Raw genomic sequence first — 26,880 nt, forward strand, 5'->3', positions numbered from 1 at the left:
ACCTGCACACTAGATCCAACCTCTTTACCAAAATTTATTAAAATGTGCCGCATGAAAGCTTTTAAGCACTGCTGGCTGTTATATCTAAAATATCCATAGCAATCTCTAATATCTGAATACTCAAATGTATAGTAAGATAGGAAAAGAAAGCCATTCAGTCCCTCAAGCCTCTTGGATCATAGCTGATTTGTACCTAAACGCCGTCTACCCACCTTTGCTCCACAAGCATTGATACCCCTACTTAATGAAAATCTGTTGATGTGCTAAAAATTTCACTTGACCCTCCAGCATCCATGTTTTTGGGGGTGAGAATTCCCCACTTCCATTGCTGTTGTGTGAAATACATGGTTCCTGATTTCACGTCTAAATGTCCTAGCTCTAATTTTAATAGTTTTTTTTATTTGTTTGTGGCATGTGGGGGTCGCTGGCTAAGCTAGCCTTTGCTGCCCATTCCTAATTGCCTTTGAGAATGTGGTGAGCTGCCTTCTTGAACCGCTGCAGTCCTTGGGGTGTAGGCACACCAACAGTGCTGTTAGGAAGGGAGTTCTAGTGACAGTGAAGGAACGGTGATATTGTTCCAAGTCAGGATGGTGTGTGGCTTGGAGGGGAACTTGCAGGTGGTGGTGTTCCTATGCATCTGCTGCCCTTGTCCTTCTAGGTGATAGAGGTCATGGGTTTGGATGGTGCAGTCGAAGAAGGCTTTGTGAGTTGCTGCAGTGCATCTTGTATATAGTACACACTGCTGCTACTGTGCGTCGGTGGTGGAGGGAGTGAATGTTTGTGGATGGAGTGCCAATCAAGCGGGCTGCTTTGTCCTGGATGGTGTCGAGCTTCTTGAGCGTTGTTTGGAGCTGCACGCATCCAGGCAAGTGGAGAGTATTCCATCAAAATAAATGCACAAATACTGCAAGACTGACAACCATACACTATTTATTGTACTTACCCCAGAATTACGATCTCCCTTTAACCATTCGGAAATGTATAAAATTAAAAATGTCCCGACCAGAATTTTGCTTGAATTTTCTCTCGCATACGATACTCACAGATCTGCTTTCTCTCTCTTCCCAAACTGCCAGTTCCTTCGACTCTATTTCTTCAGGACTCATACGTACCAGGTGGAATGGAACAATCTCTTCTCGTACAACACGTCGGAAGAGCCCCTACAAAACAAAATGGTTCCATTTTACCAAATATAATTTGAAAGAAAAACAAAGAGCAATATCGGTAGTATTGTGTGACTGAGCATAGCACAAGCATAATGCCAAAATGATTAAAAATGTAGGGGTAGTCTTGAACTTTATAACATAGAAGCATAAAGGTACCTGGTTCCTAGGGTTCTTCAAATTAAACATGATACTCCGGTATCTGCTCTTGTACTTGCTGTGAGTATCTTGGAACAGGGTGAAAAGTTCCTTTTCAATGTTCACTGCTATCTTTCCTACTGTATCTTCAGTTACATCAAGATCATCACAGTCGTTCACCCTGGTCACAGAAGCAGAAATACATTTGGCCATTGCCCTAGTAACACAATTGCAAAAGCTCTCCATCTCAAGACATAGGATTATCCGTGGCACTTGAATTATTTCGAAGTGACTAAGACTAACTTATTGGTCAGAATCAAAAGATGGAGAAACTACATGTGACGCTCAAGTAAACTATGGGCAGCTTCTGAACACAGTGATTAAACTGAAATATTTTATTAACTCCCTAGGCCTTCATTAGTCTATATAATCAATAGCTGAATTGAGCTCCTGTGGTTATCTGATCAAAGCCATTGCGTATTTATTAAAATGTTGAATTAAAAAAAATCCTCTAACAATTGTTTCCTTTACTCCTCTATTGGCTCATGCTGAATGACCAGATGGTGCCCAGCATCTGAACCAAGTGGCTATTTTCTTGCATCTTCCTGGACATGACTGAACCCAATGCTACTGCCACCAGATGTTGGCTCACAGTGCTCTTCTGAGGACAGCATAATCATGGGGGTACTTTTGCCCTAACTATCCCATAGCACTGAAGCCAGTTATTACATTCCCAGCCTTCCTAGTTGAAAATGGCTAACAACACACCAGAAGTTTGAAATTACAACTTGGAAATTGGCCATTTGGAAGGCTCAACTAAGATGGGACAATGGACTTCCTTACGTGTAGTTACCTTGTGATCTTTAATCAGTACGCATCTGATTAGTATGCAGATGTCACAAACCTTCAAAATGCAGTAAATAATTAGGAGGATGGTAACAGATTTTGGGGGACATAGTTTGGTGAAATGGACAAAAACATGGCAGATGACATTTAAAACAGAAATGTGAAGTGATACATTTTGGAAGGAGGAATGAGACAATATTAAACTACATACTACAATATTAAAGGGGGTGCAGGAACAGAGACACCTGCAGGGCTTTGAAGGTGACAGGACCAGTCACGAAGGCTGTTAAGGCGTAAAAGATCCTTGACTATATAAACAGAAGCATAGAGTAGAAAAGCAAGAAGATATGCTAAACCATTACAGAACACTGACCAGCCCTCAGCTGGAATACTGTGGCTAATTCTGGACACCACACTTTAGGAAGGATGCTAAGGCCTTGGAGAGTGCAGGAGATTTACCAGAAAGGAATGAAGAACTGCAGTTACATGGAGAGACAAGAAAAACTGGGGTTCTTAGAGCAAGGAAGGTTAAGGGGAGATTTGATAAGAGTATTGAAAATCACAAAGGATTTTGAGTGCTTTTCCGTTTCCAGTGGCAAAAGGGTAACGAGAGGACACATACAGATTTAATGTATTTGGCAAAAAAAAAGGCGACATGAGGGAAAAAAATTATGCAGTGAGTTATGATGATCTGAAATACACTGTCTAAAAGGATGGTGGAAGCAGAGTCAATAACTTTCAAAAGGGAATTGGATACTGGAAGTGAAAACATTTGCAGGACTATGGGGAAGGAGCAGGGCAGTGAGACTAATTGCAGAACTCTTTCAAAGAGGCATGATGGGCAGAATAGCATCCTTCTCTGCAATGTCATTTTAAGGTACTGTGCTCTGTCCTTGGGATGCCGAGGGTGACCTGGAGGCCCAAATGTATCTAACTAACTGTGAAGTCAGAAAAACACTGGGAAACAGGAACTTGAAAGTAACTGACACATCCGACAGTCTCACAGGGATAACAAAATTCACGTTGACAAAATCCTGACAATGCATAAATTGGATTAAGTTCAACTTTAGAGTTATATATGCATCCAGGCCTAACTTACAAACATGCATCTAAATGAGCACTTTCTTCAGTGTCCTGCGATGACAAAGCTACTCAAGTAAAAACAGCAGTCCTTTTATCTCTTAGCAGACAACACTAAAATATGTGTTGTGTTAAACATATATATTGTACATATTGTAATTTAAATCTGCAATTTCTTACATAATCATTTCTTTTGCCAGTAACAATTTTACAAAAACTCTCATTGCTCAGTTAGAAGTTTCTGGCCAATTTATTTTCCTCCTTTGTTTTGTAACCTTTTGCATATAAAATGTTGAATTGTTTTAAAGCCAATGATCCATGTATTATTCAGCTCACACGTACATTTTTTGCAGCAACTTCTTCCAAAATTAATGTGCAGACATTTAGAGCGAAACACAATTTATAGATAGATGTTTCTTCACTAACATGATCACATTCATCCACATTAAATCTGGTTCTTTCCTCTCAGCACCTTTGTACAATATAAAATTCTACATCAACCTTGCCTCACCTTTTACAAAGGATCTCCTTAAGGGATCGGCGGATGTTATGTCGGATCTGAGAGTTAGTCAGCTGGCTGGTGGTTTTTGCAGCAGGGACTGAAGGCTGAACTGACTGTTTATCTGCAGATTTTTTAGCCGGAGGTTGCTCACATGAATGCACAGAGTGTTTGGCTGCAGAATCAGAGTGCTTGGATGGTATTCGGTATTCTGACCCAGTGCTGCTTTGTTTAGATGAAATCGGTTTAGTTGAAATTGGATGTTTCAATGAAGCTTGCTGTTTAGATGCAGTTTGTTGTTTAGATGCAGTTTGTTGTTTAGATGCAGTTTGTTGTTTAGATGCAGTTTGTTGTTGAATTGCAGGAATAGGTCGTTTAGGTGCAACACGGTGTTCCGCTGCATTGGCAGGCTGCTTAGTCACCGTAGCTGATGGCTTTGAGGAAGTAAAATGCTGAGTTGCAGGAGGCTGTTCCTTCAGAGACACAGAATCAGCTTGCTTGACTGCCTCATCCTTTGGAACTATTAAAAAAAAAAATTCAAAGTGAGAGTGTGCAGTATGCTCTACTGAATTACCGACATTTTCTGGATGGGAAACTATTGGAAGTGCTGCCATAAAAACATGCTTCAATTTAACTAGAGAATAGAAGATCTGCGAACACCTACATTATTGAATTGAATACTGAAGTTTGGGAAACAAAACCTGTTGATTCAGTCGGGGAAGTCTCAATGATGTAGCAGGCATGCACAGCATTCACAAAATTGACTTGCTTTATCTATTAACATTGCAATATAACTCAAATTTACATTCACTCAAAGTATTTGTTTCACCAAGTTACTACAGGGCCTCAGTTGTTCATTCTGCATACTGCCAAGACTGGCAGACAAAAGCAGCCATCTCAATGTAGGCTTCTAATATTACCTCTACCCATCATTCTGAAAAAAAGACAAAAACTGCAGTTGCAATACATTTTGCCAAGAGTGCAGGAAATAAATTCTCAAATATTGTCAGTTTCAGTAGCATTGCTGGAATCTTACTGCTTTATGTAACAAGCGCTCATATTTTCCCAGCTAGAGTGTAATTTCTATAAAATCACAACACATTTCAAATTGACCATAGTGCAAAAACTGGGATGATTTGTACTGGATAAGTTATCTGTATCAGAGCATGCACTAAGGTAATGCATATACTCAATACAACAATAATCCTACACCATTATTGCTGCTTATGAATTTAAGTTCAGCTTCGTCAATTCACTGAAGCCAATTCACCGTGCATTGTAAAACATGCAAAGTACCAGACTTCAAAACTGTTTGAACTCAATATGGAAGAATGCAACAAGATTAATCACATGGAAATTTATACAGCAGTACCTACTAGTTTTAAGGTACAAGCTGTTGAAGTGCAATTGCTTATCCAGAGTTCATAAACGTACTCAATTTCCACAAGCTTAAATGAGCAAAGCCGTTTGGTCTATAAATCTTTTACTTGTATGGAAAGTGTACAATATGTTTTTAATCATGACCTGCTTGACTTTAACTAGAGTAAAAATTAAATACAAAGCCAAGGTTGGGTGTAAATATTTCACCTAATGCTCTCGCTTCACCCACCCCTCAGTGTCTCCATCACCACCTTCAATGCATGCATTGTATTATGTACTGAACCAACTGTTTAATTCAGACTGGTTGCCCAATATTCTCCTTTACTTTATGCAATTACTAAGATTTATTGCATTATATTACGCCATGACGAACTCTATACTTTTTGTAACCTATTTCAGGTTGAATCCATAATAGCATTCTCACCTGACTCAAAATTCAAGCCCAACTCCAGAGGCTTCAACACACTGTCCAGGCTGGCATTTCAGTTCAGTACCATGGAAGTACTGCACTGTCAGAGGTGTTATCTTTCGGTTGAGATATTAAGCCGAGGACCTAACTACTCTTTCAGATAGGTGTAAAAGATACCATGGCACTACCTGAAGAGGAGGAGGGTTCTCCTGGTGTCCAAGCCAACAGCTAGTCCCCAACCAATATAAGATTAACCATCCATTTATCTCATTGCTGCCTGTGTGCAATTTGGCTGCTGCTTTTGCCTACATAAAAGTTATGACAATATTTCAAAGTAATTTATTAGCTGCAAAGTGCTCTGGGATACCGAGGGGACGTGAAAAGCAGGACACTAATGCAAGCTCGTTCTTGCACGACGAGTGCTATGTTGCACTCAAGTTGTACATTTTTAAATCAACGTGCATTAGAAAAAACAGAATAAACTACGCAAGATAGAAGAAAATTAAGCCTATCCCACAACTACTCTACAGCTAAGAAGAATCCAGTACCACCCTGTATTACAGTTGATTCCGGCATTTAAGTTTCTACCACCTGAAAATGCACAAACGTAGATTTTTTTTTTAAGTTCTGCTTGTGCAAGAACACATTTCATCAGCTTCCAGCTGTTCTTGCATTCAACACAACTTGACCACAACTGTCTAGAGATTTTAGATTAAACTTACTGTGACAAGTAAGTAGACTTCAATGATCTGTAATTTTTAATTTTTACATTTGTTCTCAATAGAAGTAAATCTAATAGGACTACAAAATGCATGCATCAAAAAGATGCTTTGGAAATTAAAATGCAATTCCAAGTTTTACTGAAAAATGCTTCAAACTAAGGTCTGGAATTAATAACACTATCTAAACTTCTGTTCAACATCTCAGAAATCCTCTCTATAGCTTCTGTTCCATCCATTGATGGTTCAATTTATTTACAAACACTAATCCATCACATTCGAGACATTTTAACTAAACTTCGAATATTTACATGGAAGTTTTAAGCGGATTTAGAGGCTTTATCAAAAATGCTTTACGTCATATAAAATAATGATATCGATGAAGCTTCAATTGCGTACACCTTACCTAGGATACTTGAGCAATTTCCTGAAAGTGTGGCTTGTAATACCAATAATTAGTACAGCAAAGTAGAAAAGGAAGATTTGCTTAAGGTGACATTGTGCAGTAAACTACTATCTTCACTGCAAAACGCTAATTTCACATTTTGGGCTTTCCAAATTGTCAAATGATTACAACCTCCAACTATAGTGCCCTTCAAAAGGTTAGAAGGGTACATGGGCTTGAGCCCCATACCAGGAATAACCAGGACACAATCACATAATCGAAGTGGACACAGCTGTACACTACTGGGGGAATGCTCTTGAGATGTTATACCCAGGCCCTGTCAGCCTGTTCAGGTGGACCCATACCACTATTTGAAGATGAGCAAGGCAGATCTCCTGGTCATTGCCAATATCCACCCCGCAACAAAAAGCAGATTAATCTGTCATTCACTATTGTTTTTGGGACCTTCCTATACACACGGTCTACTGTGTGAACAGCAACTGCCTTACACGAATAACTCAAGTTTTGAATCTCTTTCGAATATATAAATCTAAGTTCTTTCTCTACCAAAAGATTGCACCCTGGAACCAAATGTTAAACTATGATTTTGACTGCTTGTTCCAACTGCTCAGCTGGATGTTAAAGTATTCCATTGCATGTTTTGAAGTGGTGCAGAGTTCACCCAGTGTCCTAGCCAACATATCTACTTCACCCATGATCAACAAAAGAAAATTTAGCTGCTGACTGATCTCATTGATACTTTTGGGATATTGCTGTTGAAGAATTGCACCTGCCTGAATAGCCACTGCATGTGAATCACTTTGAGATGGTTTGTTGAAAACTTCTAGTATTACTTTTAACTTTTATTTATACTGGATATTTCCTGCAATTATTTTAAAAAAACTCTGTGCAGTGAATGAGCTAAAATTTCAATGTTAAGAAAATACAAGTCAAGATTAATCCCTATTCTAATTCTGATGAAAAGTCATTGACCTGAAAAGTCAACTCCGTTTCTCGACCAAAGATGCATCCAGGCCTGTTGAGTGTTCCTGACAATTTCTGTTTTAAAATCCCTCTACTACTTAATCTATGTTGCAAGGTTTTTCCACACAACAAGTCCTGGTTTCACTCCAATCATTGATGAAAAACAATTGAGCACCGGTAATCAATTTGCTTTCAGACACCAAGAACAATTGTAGTATAAGTTTGCACATTTTGTGAATTTGGCTCCATTTCCAATTCAGTCATGAATGTATTCTGTTGTCTACAATAAACACACAGGTCTTTGGTCTATTATATAATCTAATAGTACTAACCTTTAAAATAAAGCATCATAATGACGAATGTAGCTACTCTTCTTTTCCCCATTTATCCATAAACCAAATATACACATCTTTATTTTCAAAATGAGTGGCTTTTCTCGTGGTACCTGCCTTCACTTATAGTTTTCAGTTCCACTTTCCTGCACATGCTGGTCATTACAATGTTCTCAAGTTGACCTTCGCCAGGTATCTCAAGTGCACAGAAGTGTCTTTCCTGGGAATGGTTTCTATGCAAGGTGCTCAGCAAGATTTACCAAGAACAATTTGGAACATGTGACACCCAACCAAAGATTAAAATTGTCAAATTCTCTCCCCCAATAATTCTTGTATCAGATTCAAAAACAACTTCAGATTAGCAACTGCAATAGAAATTTACAGGAAATTGAATATGCAAAGACAGAAATATACAATGTATGCATTTTTTATATTTATATACCTGAAATGTCAATATTTACATACCTTTACATTTAAGTCAAATACCAGCTAATGAAAAGTGACCGACATGACATGGATGTTAATTTTGATAGAACTCTGTTGTAGAATTAATAAGTGAACTGAACTACATGCCTTGTGCAACATTTATTTTAAAATAAACTGTCAAAGTAGAACATGGGCATTACATGGCCAAGTTTATGCTCCTGTGAAAGATCAAGCTTCTTCATGTTTGTAGTCATGCTCACAAACCTTTTATCTTCATGATAGATCTGTTTCAACACAACTGTCACAAGTGCAAAACGTTGGGATAGCAAATCAGGGTATTCTGACTGGATGCAAACCAGCTGATAAATTATAAAAATCTTCATGAATCTAAATATCATGCTGAATACCTAGCTGTTTAGTACACGTCTGTTTTCAATACGGCATAAGTCTTGAATGGACATCAGTAAAAGAACTTCTATTTATACAATGCCATTTACGCCCGCAGGACGTCCCAAAGTATATCACCTCAATGAAGTACCAATCCTATTTTAATGTAAGGAAAAGCAGAAGCCAATTTTCTGTTTGTGGAACCTTGCCATGTGCAATGAAATAATGACCAGATTATCTGTTTTACTGATGCTGGTTGGGTAAATGTTGGCTAGGACATTAGGTGAACTCTCCATTTGTCCTCAAAACAGGCCATGGGATCTTTTACATCCAACTGAGTGAGCTGATGGGGCCTGTTTAACATCTCATCCGAAAGAAGGAATCTCCCATTGCAGCACTCCCTCAGTACTGCATTGAGGTGTCAGCATAGATTGTACGCTCTGCTGTGGGGTTTATACCCACAATCTTCTGACTCAGAGGTGAGAGTGCTACCCACTGTACAGGCAATACTGGTTGCAAAGAAATCTCAAAACAAACCAATGGATAATTTGAATTATCACAGATAACTGATATTATGACTGTCAGGTTAGATTGCCATTTACTTTGTCTGATAGGACAACTTAGGCCAAAAGTGTTTAACTTTAATATTTAGTAAGCTAATGATTGCAGATTTATAACCACTAAGGACAATTCAGGCAGAATATAACACTGCAGAGATTGGATAGCCGTGTGAGTTAGTACAGCCTTCCTTTCTGGGCCCTGGATTTGAGTTCAATCCTAACTGATGGATTAAACTGAAACCCTCTGCTGGCTTTAAGAGCCCAAATTAAAACACTTTGAGCAATCTCAATCTAGTTCTCAACACAACCTATAATGTTAAAAGGTCCAGTGGCTTAATTTTTGCAAAACCATCAATTCATTAGGTACATTATTAACGCTATTAAAAGCGTTAATAATTTGGGCATTTTTTTTTAAAGAAGCGCCGTGTTTGAGGCTGAAGTGACAAAGATTGACATCACTAATGTTCGCCAGTGAGACAAAGATAGTCATTGCTCCAGCAATGGCACCTCATTCCAACAGAGAATTTACAAAGGTGGAATATACCCATTTCATAACAATGGTTATAGAAGCACATGACATTTTGTAACATGCAAGGAAAATAATGCACTATCCTCTCAGAAGAGAAAAGTCTCTTTAGCTGACACCATGAAACTTATAATTATATTATGCCTAGCCTGAATACATGATCAAGAGGGGCTCCCTCTCACCTACTCATTTCCTCAGGGATGCCAAAGTCTGTTGAGGGAAAGTCCCTTGGGAAGTTTGGAAAGCAAATTAACTCCCTGATACACATAAACAGTGAGGTTTCTTTCACTCATTGCAATCAGAATTACGTATTTTTAGTTATTAAAATATTAAGTGGAACAAACATATTGTTGGGCAAACAGCCAGCTCCATGGATGCTCCCTGTTAAAAGTAACCCACATCTCCAAGTCATTCATCAAGCCTGCTTTAATTCCAATTTAAAGCAGGCTTTTCAGATGATGTGTTCGTAGTTACGGACACAACATGGGCATTAATCCTACTTTTTAAAACAAAGGTGGTCATAAAAGATGCCACTTAAGCACCATGGAGATCCAAGGAAATGCTTTGAATGTTTGGTGAAACAAGTGTGTTAAGTTTCTACTTGCTGTGTTCGAAAACGATGTTTAACAAATGTTGAATTATAAGTAATAGCCAATTATGAAATTTCGGCTATCAAACCCTTTCATATATTTCACAATAAGGATACACAATAAAAAGCATAAATGGATGATGGGCCGCATTTTGAAGACAAATTGTCTAGTTACTAATCCAGTTTTGTTAAATTAGTTTTGTTTTATGTTAAGTTCTGCAACAGAACTAGCTGTCTGATGTGTTAGTGTATTACTGCACTGACAATGGAATTGTCGACCACGATTTTTATGGCACAATCCCCTAAATGATGAACTCCAATTTCAAATATGCTAGCTAAGGTGTCAAGCACGTGATGAACATCCTCCAGAAGCTTAGAAGCAAATCACCTGCTCACCTTCTGATCCAGTAGTGCGCTCTCACAGTGCTTCAAATTTAAAATTCAGCCTCATGTTGTAATTGCTCCATAGCCTTGCATCCCCCAATCTGTCACCCCACCAACTCCCCGCGCCCCCCCCCCCCCACAAAGAATTCACCCAGTGCTTAGACTCCAGCCTGTAGTGTATCTCCTTACGATCGGAGACTATAGACAGTGCTACATAGAATTCCTTCCCTAAATTTCTGTCTCACACTCTTTTGGGACCCTCCCTAAAATCCATCTCTTCCACTAAGTTTTTAGTTACCCCTCCCAATAATGTACTTTAGTTCACCCTTATATGCTTCACTACGGGACTATTTTCTATTTTAAAGGTACCATGAAAATGTAACTTCTTGTTGAAGTTTGGACACCTTCATAACCACCTGTACTAACTCTCAGGCTATAAATGGTGATTAATGCCTTGGGGACGAGACATGATTTGCTCAACTATTTCAATGCAGTTGCTCCACCTGTAAAAGATACAAACTTTTGCAGAAATTGATCAAAGTGTAGGTATAAATTTGCATAAGATTTTATTGAACAGTTAAGAATTACTTTTTATGAATATGCTTCCCCAATATTCAAATTTTGATTTCCAAACTGTATCACAGTAATTTGCAGACAACAAATACAGCGTTTTGAAAATAGCATGGAAGATTAAGAATTCAGGTAGGCAGATAGATTAGCAGAATGGTGGCAGAAAAAAAATACAATTTTTAAAACTCTGCATTAAAAAAAAATCATGCTCAGGATGTCGGACCTGAGTGACTTGCTAAACTACTTCAGAGAGCAATTAAGAGTCAATCATGGGAGTGGAGTCAAGAATAGGCCAGACAAGGATGGCAGATGCCATTTAGGAAATTAAACCTAGAAACCAGTTTTGTTTTTACAATAATCCCACAGCCTCAAGATCACTTTTATTGATCCCAGATTTTGTTTTTGAATTTTACAAAATGAATTGAAGTTCTCAATCTGCCATGGAAGGATTTGAATTTTCTCAGGATTATTACTCTGGGCTTCCGGATTATTAGTCCAGTAACATAACCAATACACTACCATATTCCCCGATATCATTTCTTAGGAACATAGGAGCAGTAGGCTATGCAGCTCATCAAGCCTGCTCCGCCATTCAATACGATCATCCACTTCAAGGCCTTTTCCCCACACTATCCTCATATCCCCTTGTCATTTGTATCTAGAAATCTGTCAATCTCTGCTTTAAACATACTCAATGACTGAGCTTCCACAGCCCTCTGGGGTAGAGAATTCCAAAGATTCACAACCCTCTGAGTAAAGGAATTTCTCATCATCTCTGTCCTAAGTGGCTTCCCCCTTATTTTGAAATTGTGTCCCCTGGTTCTAGACTCCCCAACCAGGGGAAAGATCTTACCTGCATCTACTCTGTCTACCCCTTTAAGCGTTTTGTAGGTGTCAATGAGATCACCTCTCATTCTTCGAAATTCTAGACAATACAGGCCCAGTTTCCCCAATCTCTCGTCATAGGACAGTCCTGCCATCCCGGGAACAAGTCTGGGGAACCTTTGAGTCTGGTGAACCAGTATGGCATTTTGAGAAGACAAACAAGGGATGGAATGATGCAAAAGGGGGCAGGAGGATCTTAAACACATTTGGGTGCAGGTAGATATTATATTAAAATATTAACAGCTTTTTGGTTTATAGATAGGTGCATAATGTATTAGAGATCATTATAAATTTGTATTAAATCAATGGTAGGCAACAGTGAATGAGTACTGTGTTCAGTTTTTGGTTGATTATAGAAAGTAAAGTCAGAGATCAGTCTCTGTAGGTTCACCAGAATGATGCAAGGGCCGAGAAGCTAGAATAGATTTGAGACGCGAGAACTTTATGCAGTGATACAGTTATGGCTAACAGGAGGTTTAATCTAGTTTCTTTTAGAACAATGATGGATTTTGGTTAGATAAGTGGGGAAAGACTATTTTCTTCTAGTTGAAACATCCACTGCCACTAAAAAAGTGAAGTGAGAGTGAGAGAAAAAACTTTACCAAGAATTGTTGGGACACAGAATGATTTGCTGTATGTAGTTGTTGAGATAGGCACAGTTGGGAATAGTAGATAAATATTTGAATCAACAACTTGCAGTTATATCGCACCTTAACATAGTAAAACATCCCAAGGCACTTCACATGAGCATTATTGAAAAAAGATGGAGGGGTGACCTAGAGGACTAATTATGAAAGGGTTCTGAGGAAAAGCATAACTAGAGGCCATCAATATCAGGTAGTCACCAAGAAATCCAATCAGGAATTCAGAAGAAACTTCTTTATCCAAAGACTGGTGAGAATATGGAACTCGCTATTACAGGGAGTGGTTGAAGTGAATAGTATAAATACATTTAAGGGGAAGCTAGACAAACATATGAAGAAGGGAATAGACGATTACACGGACAGATTTAGACAAGCAAAGATGGAAGAAGCTTGAGGCATAACTGGTTGGGCCGAACAACTTGTTTCTGTGCCGTACATCCCATGTAAAATTTGACACCGTCACTAAGAGATATTATGGTAAATAACCAAAAACCTGGTCAAAAAGGTAGACGTTATGGACTGTCTTAAAGGAGGAAAGAGAGGTAGAGGGATGGAGATATTTAGGAAGGGGAATTCCATACCTTAGGGCCTTAGCAGCTGTAGACATGCCACCAACGGTGGAGTGATTATAAGTGGGGTAGCTCAAGAGATCAGAATTGGAGGAGCACAGATATGAAAGGAAAATACAGGACTGTGGGGAACGAGTGGTGTAGTGAGATTCGCTTCAGACTGATCTAGCAAAGAGCTGGCATAGGCACACTGGGCTAAATGGTCTTGAGCTTTAAACATTGCTGGTTCTAAATTATGCCTATGTTCTAGTCTTGGTCCATTACAAATTACTTGCTCGGTTGACTGCAAAACTGCACAATTAGGTAATATATCCACTAACATTCACTAATTAAGAGAATGCACTTTAAAACTACTATATTTTTATGGTTTTTAACAATAATTCTGATTGCTACATAGGCAGAATTCACTGCACACGTTCCAAATGTCAGTAGAACATGGGCAAAAAGCCTCAAACCAGGGTTTTCAAAAGCAGCTAGCTCAAGTCTAGCATTGGCAAAAGCCTGACAATCATCCCTCCATTCTCTCATCTTAAGTCTTCAGCATGGTGGAGGGTAGCCACAATACGAGAAATTAAGAGGGTGGAAACAGTTAAGATGAAGAGTATTTTCATGTTTCAACAGTATAGAAAATTGTATCTAAAATACAATTGTTCCAATTTGATTATGTTCAACCAGTCCCTTAGAAACAAACAGTCTCAAATAAATGGGTTCAAAAACATCAGGTCTGTGTGGTTCATTTAATTTTATTCAATTCCCAAATATATGCACTAGAAAGGTTCAAAAGAAATGAAAAAGAGAGGTAGAAAAGTAGCTGCAACTTTTAATAGTTAATTATTTGTCACTATAACATATTTGACCAAAATTTAAAACTGTCCACAATAATTGTGACAGCATGCAAATGAATGGAAACATACAAATGTATATGGAAGTAACTCTCATTTGCCAAGTGCTCTGAAGAAGGTGGAAGCGGAGTTGAGAAATCCTGCAACATTGTATTGTTCTTCATCTGGGAGAATGCAACTGCTTTTCCTTCCATCAGCGTTATCAGTAAACTGGCACAATTTTGGCCAGCTTGTGCTCCAGTTAACTTACAAATAGCTATTCAAAAAGCAAAACACTACTGAGTTATGTAATACAAATAGGTACCAATTAATTATACCAGTAATACACTGCAAAGAGAATTTGCTATAGCAATTTCTTAAATACTCCACCCCTCCAAAAAGCTGACAATGGATTTCCCCACAAAGGGCACGTTTCTGAAATACATCTTTATGCTGATATCCATTTAGTGCTTTTGCTACTCTGCTATAGCCTCCTGGAGCTGACAATTCATAATTTACAGGAAACTGCCCTTTTGTTTAAAAACTGCTAAGTTATTCCACCCTTCCCCCACCCCCACCATATCACTCAATCTCTATCCATGTGTAACAGCAATCTCAACAGATCAAATGACCATAAGTAATACAAGTAGTAAATGTACAATTTTTGGAACTTCAAAAATAAAATGTGTGAATATTTCTCAGTTCCATCCCCAACCTCGGCTTGCCCTACACGCTCCTGTCGTCGTCTTCAAGCTCTGGACCACCTAGGATATTCACTTCTCCTCAACAGATGCCAATGTTGCTCTTCAATTGGCTGACATGATGTGCAGATTCCATCTGTGCCAACTCCTCTCATTCTCCTCCAGCTGCCCCCACGCATCCCCCCCCACCCGCAAAGGCAGAGCCTTCATTAATGCATGGTGTGGTATGTAAAACTGGTAAAGTTCACATGAAGCACACTCAAATACTAGACTTTCTAGCAGCAATCAATCACTGAGATACTGGCTTCTAGTCATTTCCTCACAACAGGTAAAAGATGTTGGTCCTTGGCCCAGTTTTGATGATGGTGAATATTTGAATTAGAAAATATGCTCATCGGTCTCCAACATACATTACTGAGTGTTGACCAAGTTGCAGAGTAGTAATAACATTGCCAGTGTTAGGAAATTCAACATAAGAAAATCTTGAAATTAAAATTCTCTAAGCTGCTCAGCAGGCTGTGCACAAGTCAAACCCTTCAAATTACTGTGCGTGCAAAAAATAATTTAAAGGGGCCCCGCAGTTAAACAAATCGCCTGCGGACTCAGACAACAAATTAGAGAAACATTGTTCGGCACTATTATTTCTGAATTGTCAAATGGCAATCAGGAACAGTTTAAAAAAATCCCCAGTTGTCACCACCGAGCATTTCCAAGTATTTAAAGAGTGCATAATAAAGTGCGCACAAATTATTTAGTGACTACCATGAGCAATGTAACACCCATCTAGTTTTCCTTGATATGTTTAAAGTTAATACACGAGTATTCACCTTCTTGTGCCAGATAGTGAAAGTTTTCACAGCACTACAGTGGATGTATAAAATGTAATTATATGTCCAACCTTTACAACTCCTCTTAATTGGTTAGTTTAACTGAAACAAGAATACCATATGCCATCTTACCTGTGGCCGATGACTGAAGGACGAGAAAAAGCTTTAAGTAATAGAAATAAACTTTATAATGAAAATTAGCCTTGGGTTTCTGATGAACTGACATGCCTACTCACCTGCAGGTTTGTGAAGATCAGTACGAACAGATGACGAGCAAAAAGGTATTGCTGGTTCCCTAAGTGGTGAATGACCTCCATTTAGGGACACTACTGTACATCACTACTGCAGTTTTTCCAATAACTATAGGTAACTAACTAGTGCAACAGTGGCAGAAAGTTAAAAATTCCTTATAAAACTGTGCAGGTTAAAGCCTAGATCCCTCCTGAAGTCACATTATTTCATTCCATTGGCTCTCAAGTGCTGAATCCATGTGTTACTAGGTGGTATCAAGCTACTTTAGAGACAGACACAGACTAAAAATACACACACGTATTAAAAATCTTACATCTCTGCACACTTTCAACTTTTTTCCATTATAAATTTCTATGCCCAGTTATAGAAAATACTATACCCCGCAGCCTCATCATTCTATAATTATACACATTCACCCTGCCCCATGGATATACTGCAGCACCACTAGTGGGCCAGTGTGGGTTACAGTTGTAACTACAGTGTGAACATTTACATAGACAGCTTCCATCATAAATGGGGCTTACAGTTTTTTAAAAAAAAACATAAAAATCAAGACAGAACATGCACTTTAAAATGGAGACTACACTACCTATGCACACCCTGGACCACGCAAGTATCCTCCGACCTCTAATCCTGCTTCACCTAGTCCACACGTTTTCATGACTGCCTATGTGCAATGCAATAGACACACCTCAACTTTACAAAAGCAGGCTTCGAGATATTTATTACTGGCTTCAAAGTACTGAATCTAATAGGATTTACTAAATAGAAGTGCAAAGATTAAAATGGTCTTGAGAATTAGCAAAATTTTGCAACATTTCAAAATGTATTGAGTAGCACATTATGTTGTCATATAAATTATCAAGTCAAAGAGGCAGGGATCAGGTTTTCCCTATTGTCCATGCCATGCAAAATTCTTCCATCAGTCCAGCAAAGCCCAGACCATTCCACATCAGGACGGCATGGTGAATCAGTGTCTTGGCCACCGGGGATGCTCTTCAGCAGTCAGATATAATTGTTTCTAGTAGCCAGATCAAGACTGGTATTTAGAAGGTTTATGATGCTCTTCAAAACCTTGATGAATATGTATCCCTGCTCTTTAAAATATGTAACACGGCTTTCATTTCTATAAATGATTTCTATTTTTAAAACTGCATATATCACTTCACTAAACAATATTCAAGATTCACTCTTACTTGATGTAATTTGCATCTATTTTGCACTGAACTTATTCAAGTGCTCCATACTAACCCATTGGTCAGCAGCTTCCTCTTATGATAAACCTTAAATCACAGCAGCTAAAAATGTGTATCCTCCAGTCATTCTGTAAAGCTGTGCAAAGAACTTACTCTATTATATTTGGACTGTGAGAAGCTGTGCTCTATTCATCTTCTTTCATTCTCAGCATAAAACAACTATTACTGTAGTGCAATTAACACATTAGAAAAAAAGCTACTGAAACACCCAATCATTGCCCAAAATTATTAAAATTTAGGAAACGTATTACTATACACTAGAACTCTCCTTACAAACCTCTCTGGTCTGGTCCAAAAGGTAATTAACAGAGGTGCTGAAACCTCGGTAGACGAGCACAAGATGATCCAGTCGAATAGTGTGTTGGTTCATCAAAACACCACCACAAGAAATAGGATAAAAGCTTCCATGTGATTCTACACATGCAAAACTCTATTCAGATCTCTGAGGACCTCTCAGAGAAGACAGTAACCATAGGAATTTGGTTCCGCTAAAGGCATGTAAGGGAAAAATCAGAGGATATTAAACCATACTGTTCTCGTACAACTCCTGCTGTCAGCTGATGGGTGACACACTTCGACAGGGGTCTGTAAGCAGATTTCCTACTTGGTCTTTTGATTAGGCAGTAGCAAATGCTGCTGCAGAAATTACTGAAGAGGAGAAATGTTTTAGCTGGCAGCAGAAAGGAGGGGATTAAATATAAAATGAAGACATGAGCCCACAATAAGAAAAAAGGAATGCATACAGGTCACTCAAATTTACCAACTCTTCACTGAGACCGAAACATCAATGTCTACCTAGACTGAAATAGTAACAGGAAATGTTGGAAATACTAAGCAGGTCAGGCAGTGTCTGTGGAGAAAGGAACAGTTAATGCTCAGGCCGATGATCTATCATCAGAACTGATCAGTTCTGACAAAAGATCACAGACCTGAAATGTTAACTCTGTCTTTCTCCACATATGCTGCCCAACTTGCTCAGTATTTCCAACATCTTCTGTTATTATTTCAGATTTCCAGAATCCATAATATTTTGCTTTTGCTCTAGGTAAATTAAGTTTGTTTTTTGTAGGGTAGAATAACGATAAAGGGAAAAATAAACTGAATGTTGAAAATTACTGTATGATACATACACGATTTGTAAAAAACTGAAGCGGATATCAGTGTCTTTTCTGGTTTTACAGCGTTGTAATTATGATCAATCGTCCAAGTCCCTGCAACATTGCTCGGTACAGTTTCCTTTTGTGGTGGCATGGGGCTCTTATGGACCAATACTACCAATTTCCTGGTGGGCATTTCTTTTGCATTTAATTCTTCAGTGTTGTGAGGACCTGCTGTTGGAGGTTTCGAATTCGCCTGTAACAACATTTTAATACAATAGTCAGATCACAAAATCTAGTCACACAATTATTTAACATAGCTTTTATACATTAATTTAAAATAGATTATTCAACCTGCACAAAAGAAAAAATATAACCAAGTAACGAAAGATGATGGCATCAACCTTGAACACGCTTCCTATACCTCAAGCAAGTATAATTCCATGACTGCTAAACCCAGTCTTATGATTTTCCCAAATATCATTATAACCCCCATTGCTTAGTGGTTTAAACTGAATTCCCACTGAAGGCAGTGGATGCCACAAGCATCAGAAAGGCAGGAGGCAGCCATTTAACTAACGATATTTGTTCCAGGTTGCAGGTCTACGTTGACAACTTCCCCACTGCTGACTACAATCATGCAGCTTAGTGGCATTAAAAATCTACTATAAGGGAGTCACAGCATGAATTTGACTGCACAGAAGTGACCTTTTATACAATGGGAGAGACCCAAAATGACAGAGAAAGAAAGGAAAGCAGCATCACAAAGTTTGCTAGTGTGCTTCAAAACGATTTAAACATCACTTCTGCAATTGACTCCAATGGAAATGCAAGTGTTTAGCGTCATTTGCTCAATCTAGACAGCTGCCCCTGGACAGAGTAAGTGGTGGGGACAGCATCTGGCTGTCCTCATTTAAATTTAAATGGCAACTGGACTATCAAAGTTTCACTGTCTGCAGCAAAAACACAGCTAAATGAATCGTCCAAGACTCATTTTCAGTGGGCAATGGTTGAGCTGCAATCATTGGACGGTAAAGCTCATCCTTGAAGACAATCTCTGGCACCTCGCTCTCTTGTAAACTTTCTTGTTCCTCTCTTTTTATTGATAAATACTATGATCATTGCATCTCTGAACTTTTCCTTCTCATTACTCCCAACTGTTTTGACATCATGGCCACTATGAACAGGAGTGTGAGGCCCAATCTCTGGGAATACCCCATAAGTACAAGTGAAGCACCAAGGCAGTGCTAAAGTGAAGAATCGGACTTTCTTAGCCTCGTACCTAGGAAATAGGCGCTCCAGGGCACACGACTATATAAAAAAAATCAGTCTCATTAAGTTTTAAAAGACCTATCCAATATTTAATCAAGTTGGCTAACTAGGTTTAAAGCAATTTTGGTGCCATCTAGGCTCAATATTGCCAAACTATTCAACATAGGTTTCGACAGGGTGCAGGCAAAAGTCCAAGGCTGTGGTATTGATCCATTTTCTTCTCATCTTATAACTGATAAATTTCAAGAGAAACATCTTCTGTGATGATTTCAGATTTGCTTCACTTACAGATTCCTTTCTCTATTGCTGATTTCTGCACTGTATGTGGACCTCTTCTATGCCTACCCTCCATTTTTAACGTTGCTTTGTCCTTTGTACAGCTCTGCGTCATCTCACTGAAAGTCTTTTATATCATCCAATACACCATTAAGCAATTTGAAAGTCAATTAACCCATGAACTCAGTGATTCTCTCCACCTCCCATCCCTTTTGTTTTTTTTACAAACTGTACGAAAATGCCCAACAGGGGCTATACCTGAAATGTTTATTTATCAGGTCTCTCCACAGATGCTGACTGACCTGCTATGTACTTCTAGCATTTCCAGTTTAATTTACCAACTTCATTTAGTTCTTTTCCCAGTGGATTCCAATACCAGTAGATTCCATGGACAATACAAATACATTTGAGCATTTAACATTTACGTAATCAAAAATAGTTGACTGTAGGATTGACTTGGTCTTCCCCAGCAAACTCTTACTTCACTGTAGAAGCACCATGTGAATTTATGAAGACAAGGGTGGATTTTCACACTATATGGCTAGTAGTGAATCAGATGTTATTTTAAAAGCAAAGGTCAGCGATTGTCCATCCACATGTACAGCTAATGTAGGCTGCAGCATGGAATAATGCTTTTACTTAAAAATAGGTTTCAGCTGGAGTTAACAGGTCAGTTATCTGATTGGACATGTCTGCAGGATGGAAGACGGTCGCATATCCAAGGACCTTCTGCATGGTGAGGTAGCTGGGGCCAGACGATCAGTGGGGCACCCAAAGCTCCGATTCATGAATGCCTGCACGCGTGACAAGACCCTAAATGTCAACTATCGCACTTGGGAGTTAGGTAAAAGTGGGAAATGGTGCCACATCCTGTGGACTGGTGTGCACTACCATGATGACCAGTTGCTACAGCAGCTTGGCAACAGGCACCAACAGCAAAAACAACTCAGCATCACTTGGCAGCTTCACATGCAACACTTTTGGCAGAACCGGCCTCTCAAGGATTGACCTTCACAGCCATCAACAAAGGTGCACCAAGACAAGACACCCCACCTTAATGAATTGTTTGCTGCATGTCAACCACCTTTTGTAGATGAAAGGATGCCAACAACCATCTGTACGGAAAAAACTTTATAACAGATTTTGGTGCTAATTGTTCGTTCTTTCCTCTTTGTACCATAAGGTCCGACCCTCAATATTTAAGTGCAAGTGAGTAGTCTCTGGAGGAGATTTTAAGTGCACATGAAAGTAAACGGATCATTTCCAGTACTTTAAGACTTAATAAATAAGAAACATCAGGTGCTGAGAGTAATACTGTTTTCTTATTCAGGGGCATACTTGTAAGAAATGTCATAGAAAAGTAAATTGAAGATGTATAAAAGGAAAGATTATGGAAAGTTTGTTCCCCTACACAGTGTGAAACACAAAACATAGAATTCAGAGAAATATGTTAATAAATTCCACTTACATTAATTTTAGAACTTTAAGAAACTAAATAAGCACATTAGCAAACTGTTCTTATACTGACATAGGTGCATATTTAAGTGTTGAATTTTTTAAACCTTATTTGAGTCTTAACACCCTTATTATCTGAATCCTAAAACAACTGATTCATAGTATAAAATTGAATTGCGTTTTTTTTTCTGGTGTACATTATGTACTTAGATAATTAAAAAAATTAATGGCTATTAACACTTAAACGTATAAGTTCTCTTATATTTTATATATGATTTAGCAGACATACTTTAGCTTATTTGATTGAACTCAGATTTTGCTGGGTTACAGCAACAATTGTTCAAAAGTGTTACACTTTTTAAAAAGAAAGCTGTATTAATACATCCCATTGGTACATTTGTGAATAAACATTTTCTCTGTGCAGGAAATGATGTTAAACCTATGTAGTTCATTCCTAGTTGGAGTATGTGCCCAATTCTGGGCACCACACTTTAGGAAGGACATGAAAGTTTTGCAATGAATCTGGAAGATTTACTAGAATGGTTCTAGGGTTGAGGGATTACAGTTATATGGATAGACTGAAGAAACTGGGGTTGCCCTCCATAAAGCAAAGGCGGCTAAGAGGAAATTTGATGAGGAGTTTAAGATCATAAAAAGTTTAGATCGAGTAAATAAAGAGAAACGGTTTCCAATGGGTGAAAGGTTGATAATCAGAGGACACAGATTTAAGGTGATTGGAAAAAGAATCACAGGCAACATGAGGAAAAACATTTTCTACACAAAGAATGGTTACGATTTGCAATGGACTGCTTGATAGGGTGGTGAATAAAGATTCAACAGTAGCCTTCAAAAGGGAACTGGACAATTACTTGAAGGGAAGAAAATTTCAGGGCTATGGGAATTGGACTAGATTGCGCTTTGAAAGAGCAGCCGAATGGTCTCTTTCTTGTTGTATTGTTCTACGAGTTCTATGAATCTACATGTGCAAATACTGTTCAGATTGCAATTCCTTCCGATTTAGGCTTGTCGATGTACTCTCAACTCTGATGTTACCACATTTTGCTCCAACAAAAATGGTGAATGTCCACATGGCAAGGTCAAACATAGATAATACTTCAAATGGTAAAGTCAATGATTTATTTGAGTACTTACTGCAACATTTTTCAAAATATGTGAAGAAAATATTCAGTTTGTAAATCTCATAAGATGAATAGCATTGTTACAGATGTGCAAAAGGAGAGAAGACTGGAAGACAGTGTGTTAAAGCTGCAATAGCCCCCAGTCAGGACAAAAGGTCTGAAGCAAACAGATGTGACACATTTCATGAGACACACTTAGCTAATACCAACTATTGAGTACTGTTGATTCGCATAGTTTTCATACCAAAACTCAGATCAGGAGCTAGTGTTCTAAAGATGCACTGGTGCCAACATTACTTTAGGAAGCATGACCATCACAATTTTGTACTGGTCCTCTATTCCACACGGTGACTATAAAGGAAGGTGAAGTGCCTGGAATCGTAAGAATCTTGACCCATAAATTCAAAACAGCTATAAACAAGCAGTTACTGTTCTGCTGTGAAATCCACTCTGCAACAGAAATGGGCAGGACTCTACTACCCTAGTCCCTCAAAGAATACTTTCAACAATAGAATTCAACCAAAATTACTTCCCACAAAAGCCCCTTACAGCCAATAATTTATGTATTCATTTTATTCTACACAATATACATGTGCGTACAAACAGATTTATCTTTACCTCTGCAAGGGACTTGGACGAAGTCGCCTTCTCTGTCTTTGATTTTCCTTTCTCTTTTGTCTTCTGTTTCTGATCCTTCCCTTGACTGAGTGATTTCATAGTGGCTGCAGCGTGTTTGAGTATGCAGTCATTGCTGCAGTACACAGAGTCGGTAGAGGCCAGGTTGGCGCAGCCGGGCCCTATGCACTTTGGCACTGCAGGCATTTCCACTGCCTGATAAAAACAAACCACCAATAGTAATCAATAGTGTATTTGTGCATAACTTCATAATTCAACCACTGAACATATGCAGTTATGTATTATTATAAAGATAGTGCCCTCAGGAAGAGTTAGAAAAACAGCTCACCCACTGAGCATAAGGCTTGATAAGGAGGTACAATTTATAATGAAACCAATTCACCACTGTTTCATGTTCACAATCAATTAACACCTACTCCAATTAGTTAACTAAGATACATGAGAAAAGCCAAGGTGACACCCTTAAATAATGTCCAAAAATATCTTAATATAATAAAAAGTGATAAAGTTCTGACATTTTTATTCACCAATAACTGGATACTTTAAATTGAAAAATCACTGGGTAAAGATAGGTTTTTGTGCCATGCTCTAATACGTTGCTATAGAAAAGGAAACTGTCTTTTTTTTTAAACTTAAAGGATGAGATTGAGTAATTCAAAGTCTTGCAATATTATAGGCATTAGATGCAAATATAACCAAGGGAAGGAAGAAAATCAACTGAAGTTCCCATTCTAAGGGCCTTCTGTCCAATGACTCCTGCTCGAAAGTAGCCATATTGGATGAGGACGGGACATTGCGTTGGAAGGTAATCAAGCATTTGTGAAACTGTAACTGCATTAATCAGTTCTATGTGTGAAAAGGAAGCAAAGGGAAGAAAACTGTCAAAAATGAAAATTTTAAAAACCTCTGATTCCAACAGAAGTTAAAAGAGCTAAAGTTATGCCAGGAGCAGTGCATTTGGGAGCAAACTATTCCACACAACTGTATTAATCGGTCATGTAAATTTAGTATCAAACCCAGGAGCAGGTTAATTTACTGTAAAGGTTCACATCACATTACTTATGGAGATTACTTCTAGCGCATTTCGATCACTGTACAAACTCTCTCATTCACTGCAGGAGAATGAGACATACTTCACTGAAGGAGAAACACTGTGCATAATGCCAAATTATGAAGCAAAATAATATGCCCAAATTGATTGCAAAACATCTAAATACATTTAAACAGTTTCTAAACAGCATACCGGCTTAAATATTTTAATTTTCTTCTTGCCACTTGGATTGGCTGCTTTCTCAATCCTGCCTTTTATTCCCTGATCAGTGGAAGAGTTTCCATCTCGTTTTTCTACTGCTGAATTGGGGTCATCGGTGCTTGCCAGCACTGGTTTACTTTCCTGTTGACCAGATCTCATTTCTGCGGTGCCTGAGCTTTTGCTTGGAGAGGGACTACAATCAGGACAAATGTAGTCTTCTCCATTGCGTTCCAGTAAGCGTCCTCTTGCCATAGTAATTCCCACACAGTCACCATGAAACCATTCTTCACAGCGATCGCAGCAGATCATAAACCTGCCAAGAAACTCACAATCAGCACAATACACTACTGTATAGATCAGAAATCAATTTTGGCATGGATGAAATACTCTCCAAATAAACAAAATTCACTATGCAAATATCAAGCATTACATGTAATTTATAATATTTACATGCTTTCCACTGTATGATGTGGGAAATTTTGAACAGTAGCACGAATATAAATTCCAAAAAACGCTAACATGGTTTGGGAAAGCAGCTGAAATGTGAAAGAACTGTGGCTAATTTCAAGAAAACCTATAAAATGTGCAAAGGCTGTTGAATAAACTTAAAAAAAGACATGCACAGGTTTCTTTTTAGAGTTAGATTGCTGCACTGGCCTTTATATAATTTGCTGAAAGAAGTAACAACTTCCTGTATCAAAGTAAAATGGCGTTCTTAATTAGATTACGTTAAATGGATTTATATGGATGGTTTTTACATACAACTTGCAGCTTTCTTATTGAAAATAAATCTTACAGTAGTTTGATCATTTATTTTAAAACAAACATCTAATTGAGTATCTTTCCAGCTCCAATCAGGCACGTTCAGACACAATTTTCAGCTGATCACTTCTGCCCAGATACGTGTTCCAAAAAATGTGGATCAGACCACATGTGGCAACACTGCAAAGCCCATACTGTTGAAAAGCTGGCCTTTCTGAACCAAGCTACAGACATACTCTAATCCTGAAAAACTGAAAATTGCAGGTTACCAGAACGGTCAATGGAACTAGTGCCATTTCAGCTAGCGTCCTGTTTGATTAAAGCGTGATGCTTAAAGAAATTACACATTATATAAAAGATCTTTCCCTTCACTTCTGATTTGCTATCTTACTCTGAGCTGAAATGTGATTCCTCCAACTTAGAGTGCAGCTGTCTGAAGATGTGCAGAGTTTAACATTCGCAGTATGTACCAGCAGCATTTCATAAATAAGGAAAATTTCTTCTGTTTAGTTTTTCTGTCTGATTAATTTTGTTTGAAGTTATTTCAAGAAAGGCTAGAATAGATTTCAAAAGCTTTATTCAGCTAACTTTATGCTGAGTGCTTTTCAAAGAGAGGCAGCAAGCCACTTCAAACATATAGCTTGCTGAAGTAACGGTCCATTTTAACTAGTCTCCGAGGCTTCTAAAATCATTTCTTGTTGCATCCCATTTCCTCCAATTAACATCAACTCTGTCCACTAACTTTCTCTATCAGGTTTACCCAAGAATTATGCCCCTGCTGAATGAGACCTGCAATGGGGCTTTTCCTTTATTGCTACCTCAGCAAAAAGCTCTCTGGGTTCGCAGCTCTTAACCAACATCCAAATGCTTCCATCGTTGTGGGTCCCCAATGCCTCTCATTCCCATCCAACATGTGCGCCTCTGTCCTACTTCCTGCCAGCCGCACGGAATCAGCAGTTAGGGAGGAAACAGCTTCAAATGAGTTCCAACCTCAGACTTTTTCTGCTATATTAGCACGCAGGTGACCAGCAGACAAAGTTCAACACTGAAGCATTTTTCAGGCATCAAGGTTGGTGGGAGAGAAAAAGAAGACACCTTCCCAGACAGGAAAAATGGAAAACACGGAGAGTGCTAAAGATTGCAGACCTTTCAGACCCAAAACCTCATTTTACTCAACACTTCCAGCTCAGCTGTGCCAAATCACTCTCTGGACTTTTAGATACTCCCATTATTGCCAGTTGTCCACATCTCAGGACCATGCTCAATCACAGCACAGCACTCAATTTTAAAAAACTGGCACATCCCAAACATCCTTCCCAGGTGTCAAGACTTGGCTCAGTTTCCTACATTACAACAGTGACTACACTTCAAAAGTACTTCATTGGCTGTGAAGCGAGTTCAGATGTCCTGAGGTCACGAAAGACGCTGTTAGAAAGTCTCTCTCTTCAGTGGTAGCACTATAGCTTTCACAATATCATGCCCACTGTCAGCACATATTGGAAAATTGTGGGACTGAGCTCTGATTTGAAGGAATACAGCATGATGGGGGCCTATGACCGTGGTTTTGAAAATTTAACTGAAAAAGACAGTCCCATGTTCAAATTTAAGAACACTTTACTTATAGGTTAACTAGGAAGGAGGATTGTGGGTTTAAACCCA

The 26,880-nt window shown here is 38.6% G+C and overlaps 1 protein-coding gene across 2 annotated transcripts in view; it reads right to left on the reverse strand.

Moving 5' to 3' along the window:
- LOC137378382 (death-inducer obliterator 1-like) overlaps positions 1 to 26,880 on the reverse strand; it is a 167,249-nt gene that overhangs the window by 40,713 nt on the left and 99,656 nt on the right. For both annotated transcript variants that reach the window (XM_068048653.1, XM_068048652.1), the window contains 6 exons: positions 24,451 to 24,772; positions 23,190 to 23,402; positions 18,463 to 18,685; positions 3,739 to 4,246; positions 1,323 to 1,482; positions 1,044 to 1,160 (listed from right to left, as the gene is read on the reverse strand). In XM_068048653.1, coding sequence (XP_067904754.1) covers positions 1,044 to 1,160; positions 1,323 to 1,482; positions 3,739 to 4,246; positions 18,463 to 18,685; positions 23,190 to 23,402; positions 24,451 to 24,772 — 1,543 coding nt within the window. The remainder of the gene's footprint in view (positions 1 to 1,043; positions 1,161 to 1,322; positions 1,483 to 3,738; positions 4,247 to 18,462; positions 18,686 to 23,189; positions 23,403 to 24,450; positions 24,773 to 26,880) is intronic.

This window comes from Heterodontus francisci, chromosome 16 (genome assembly GCF_036365525.1).
Source record: "Heterodontus francisci isolate sHetFra1 chromosome 16, sHetFra1.hap1, whole genome shotgun sequence".
In the NCBI taxonomy this organism is placed as follows: Eukaryota; Metazoa; Chordata; class Chondrichthyes; order Heterodontiformes; family Heterodontidae; genus Heterodontus; species Heterodontus francisci.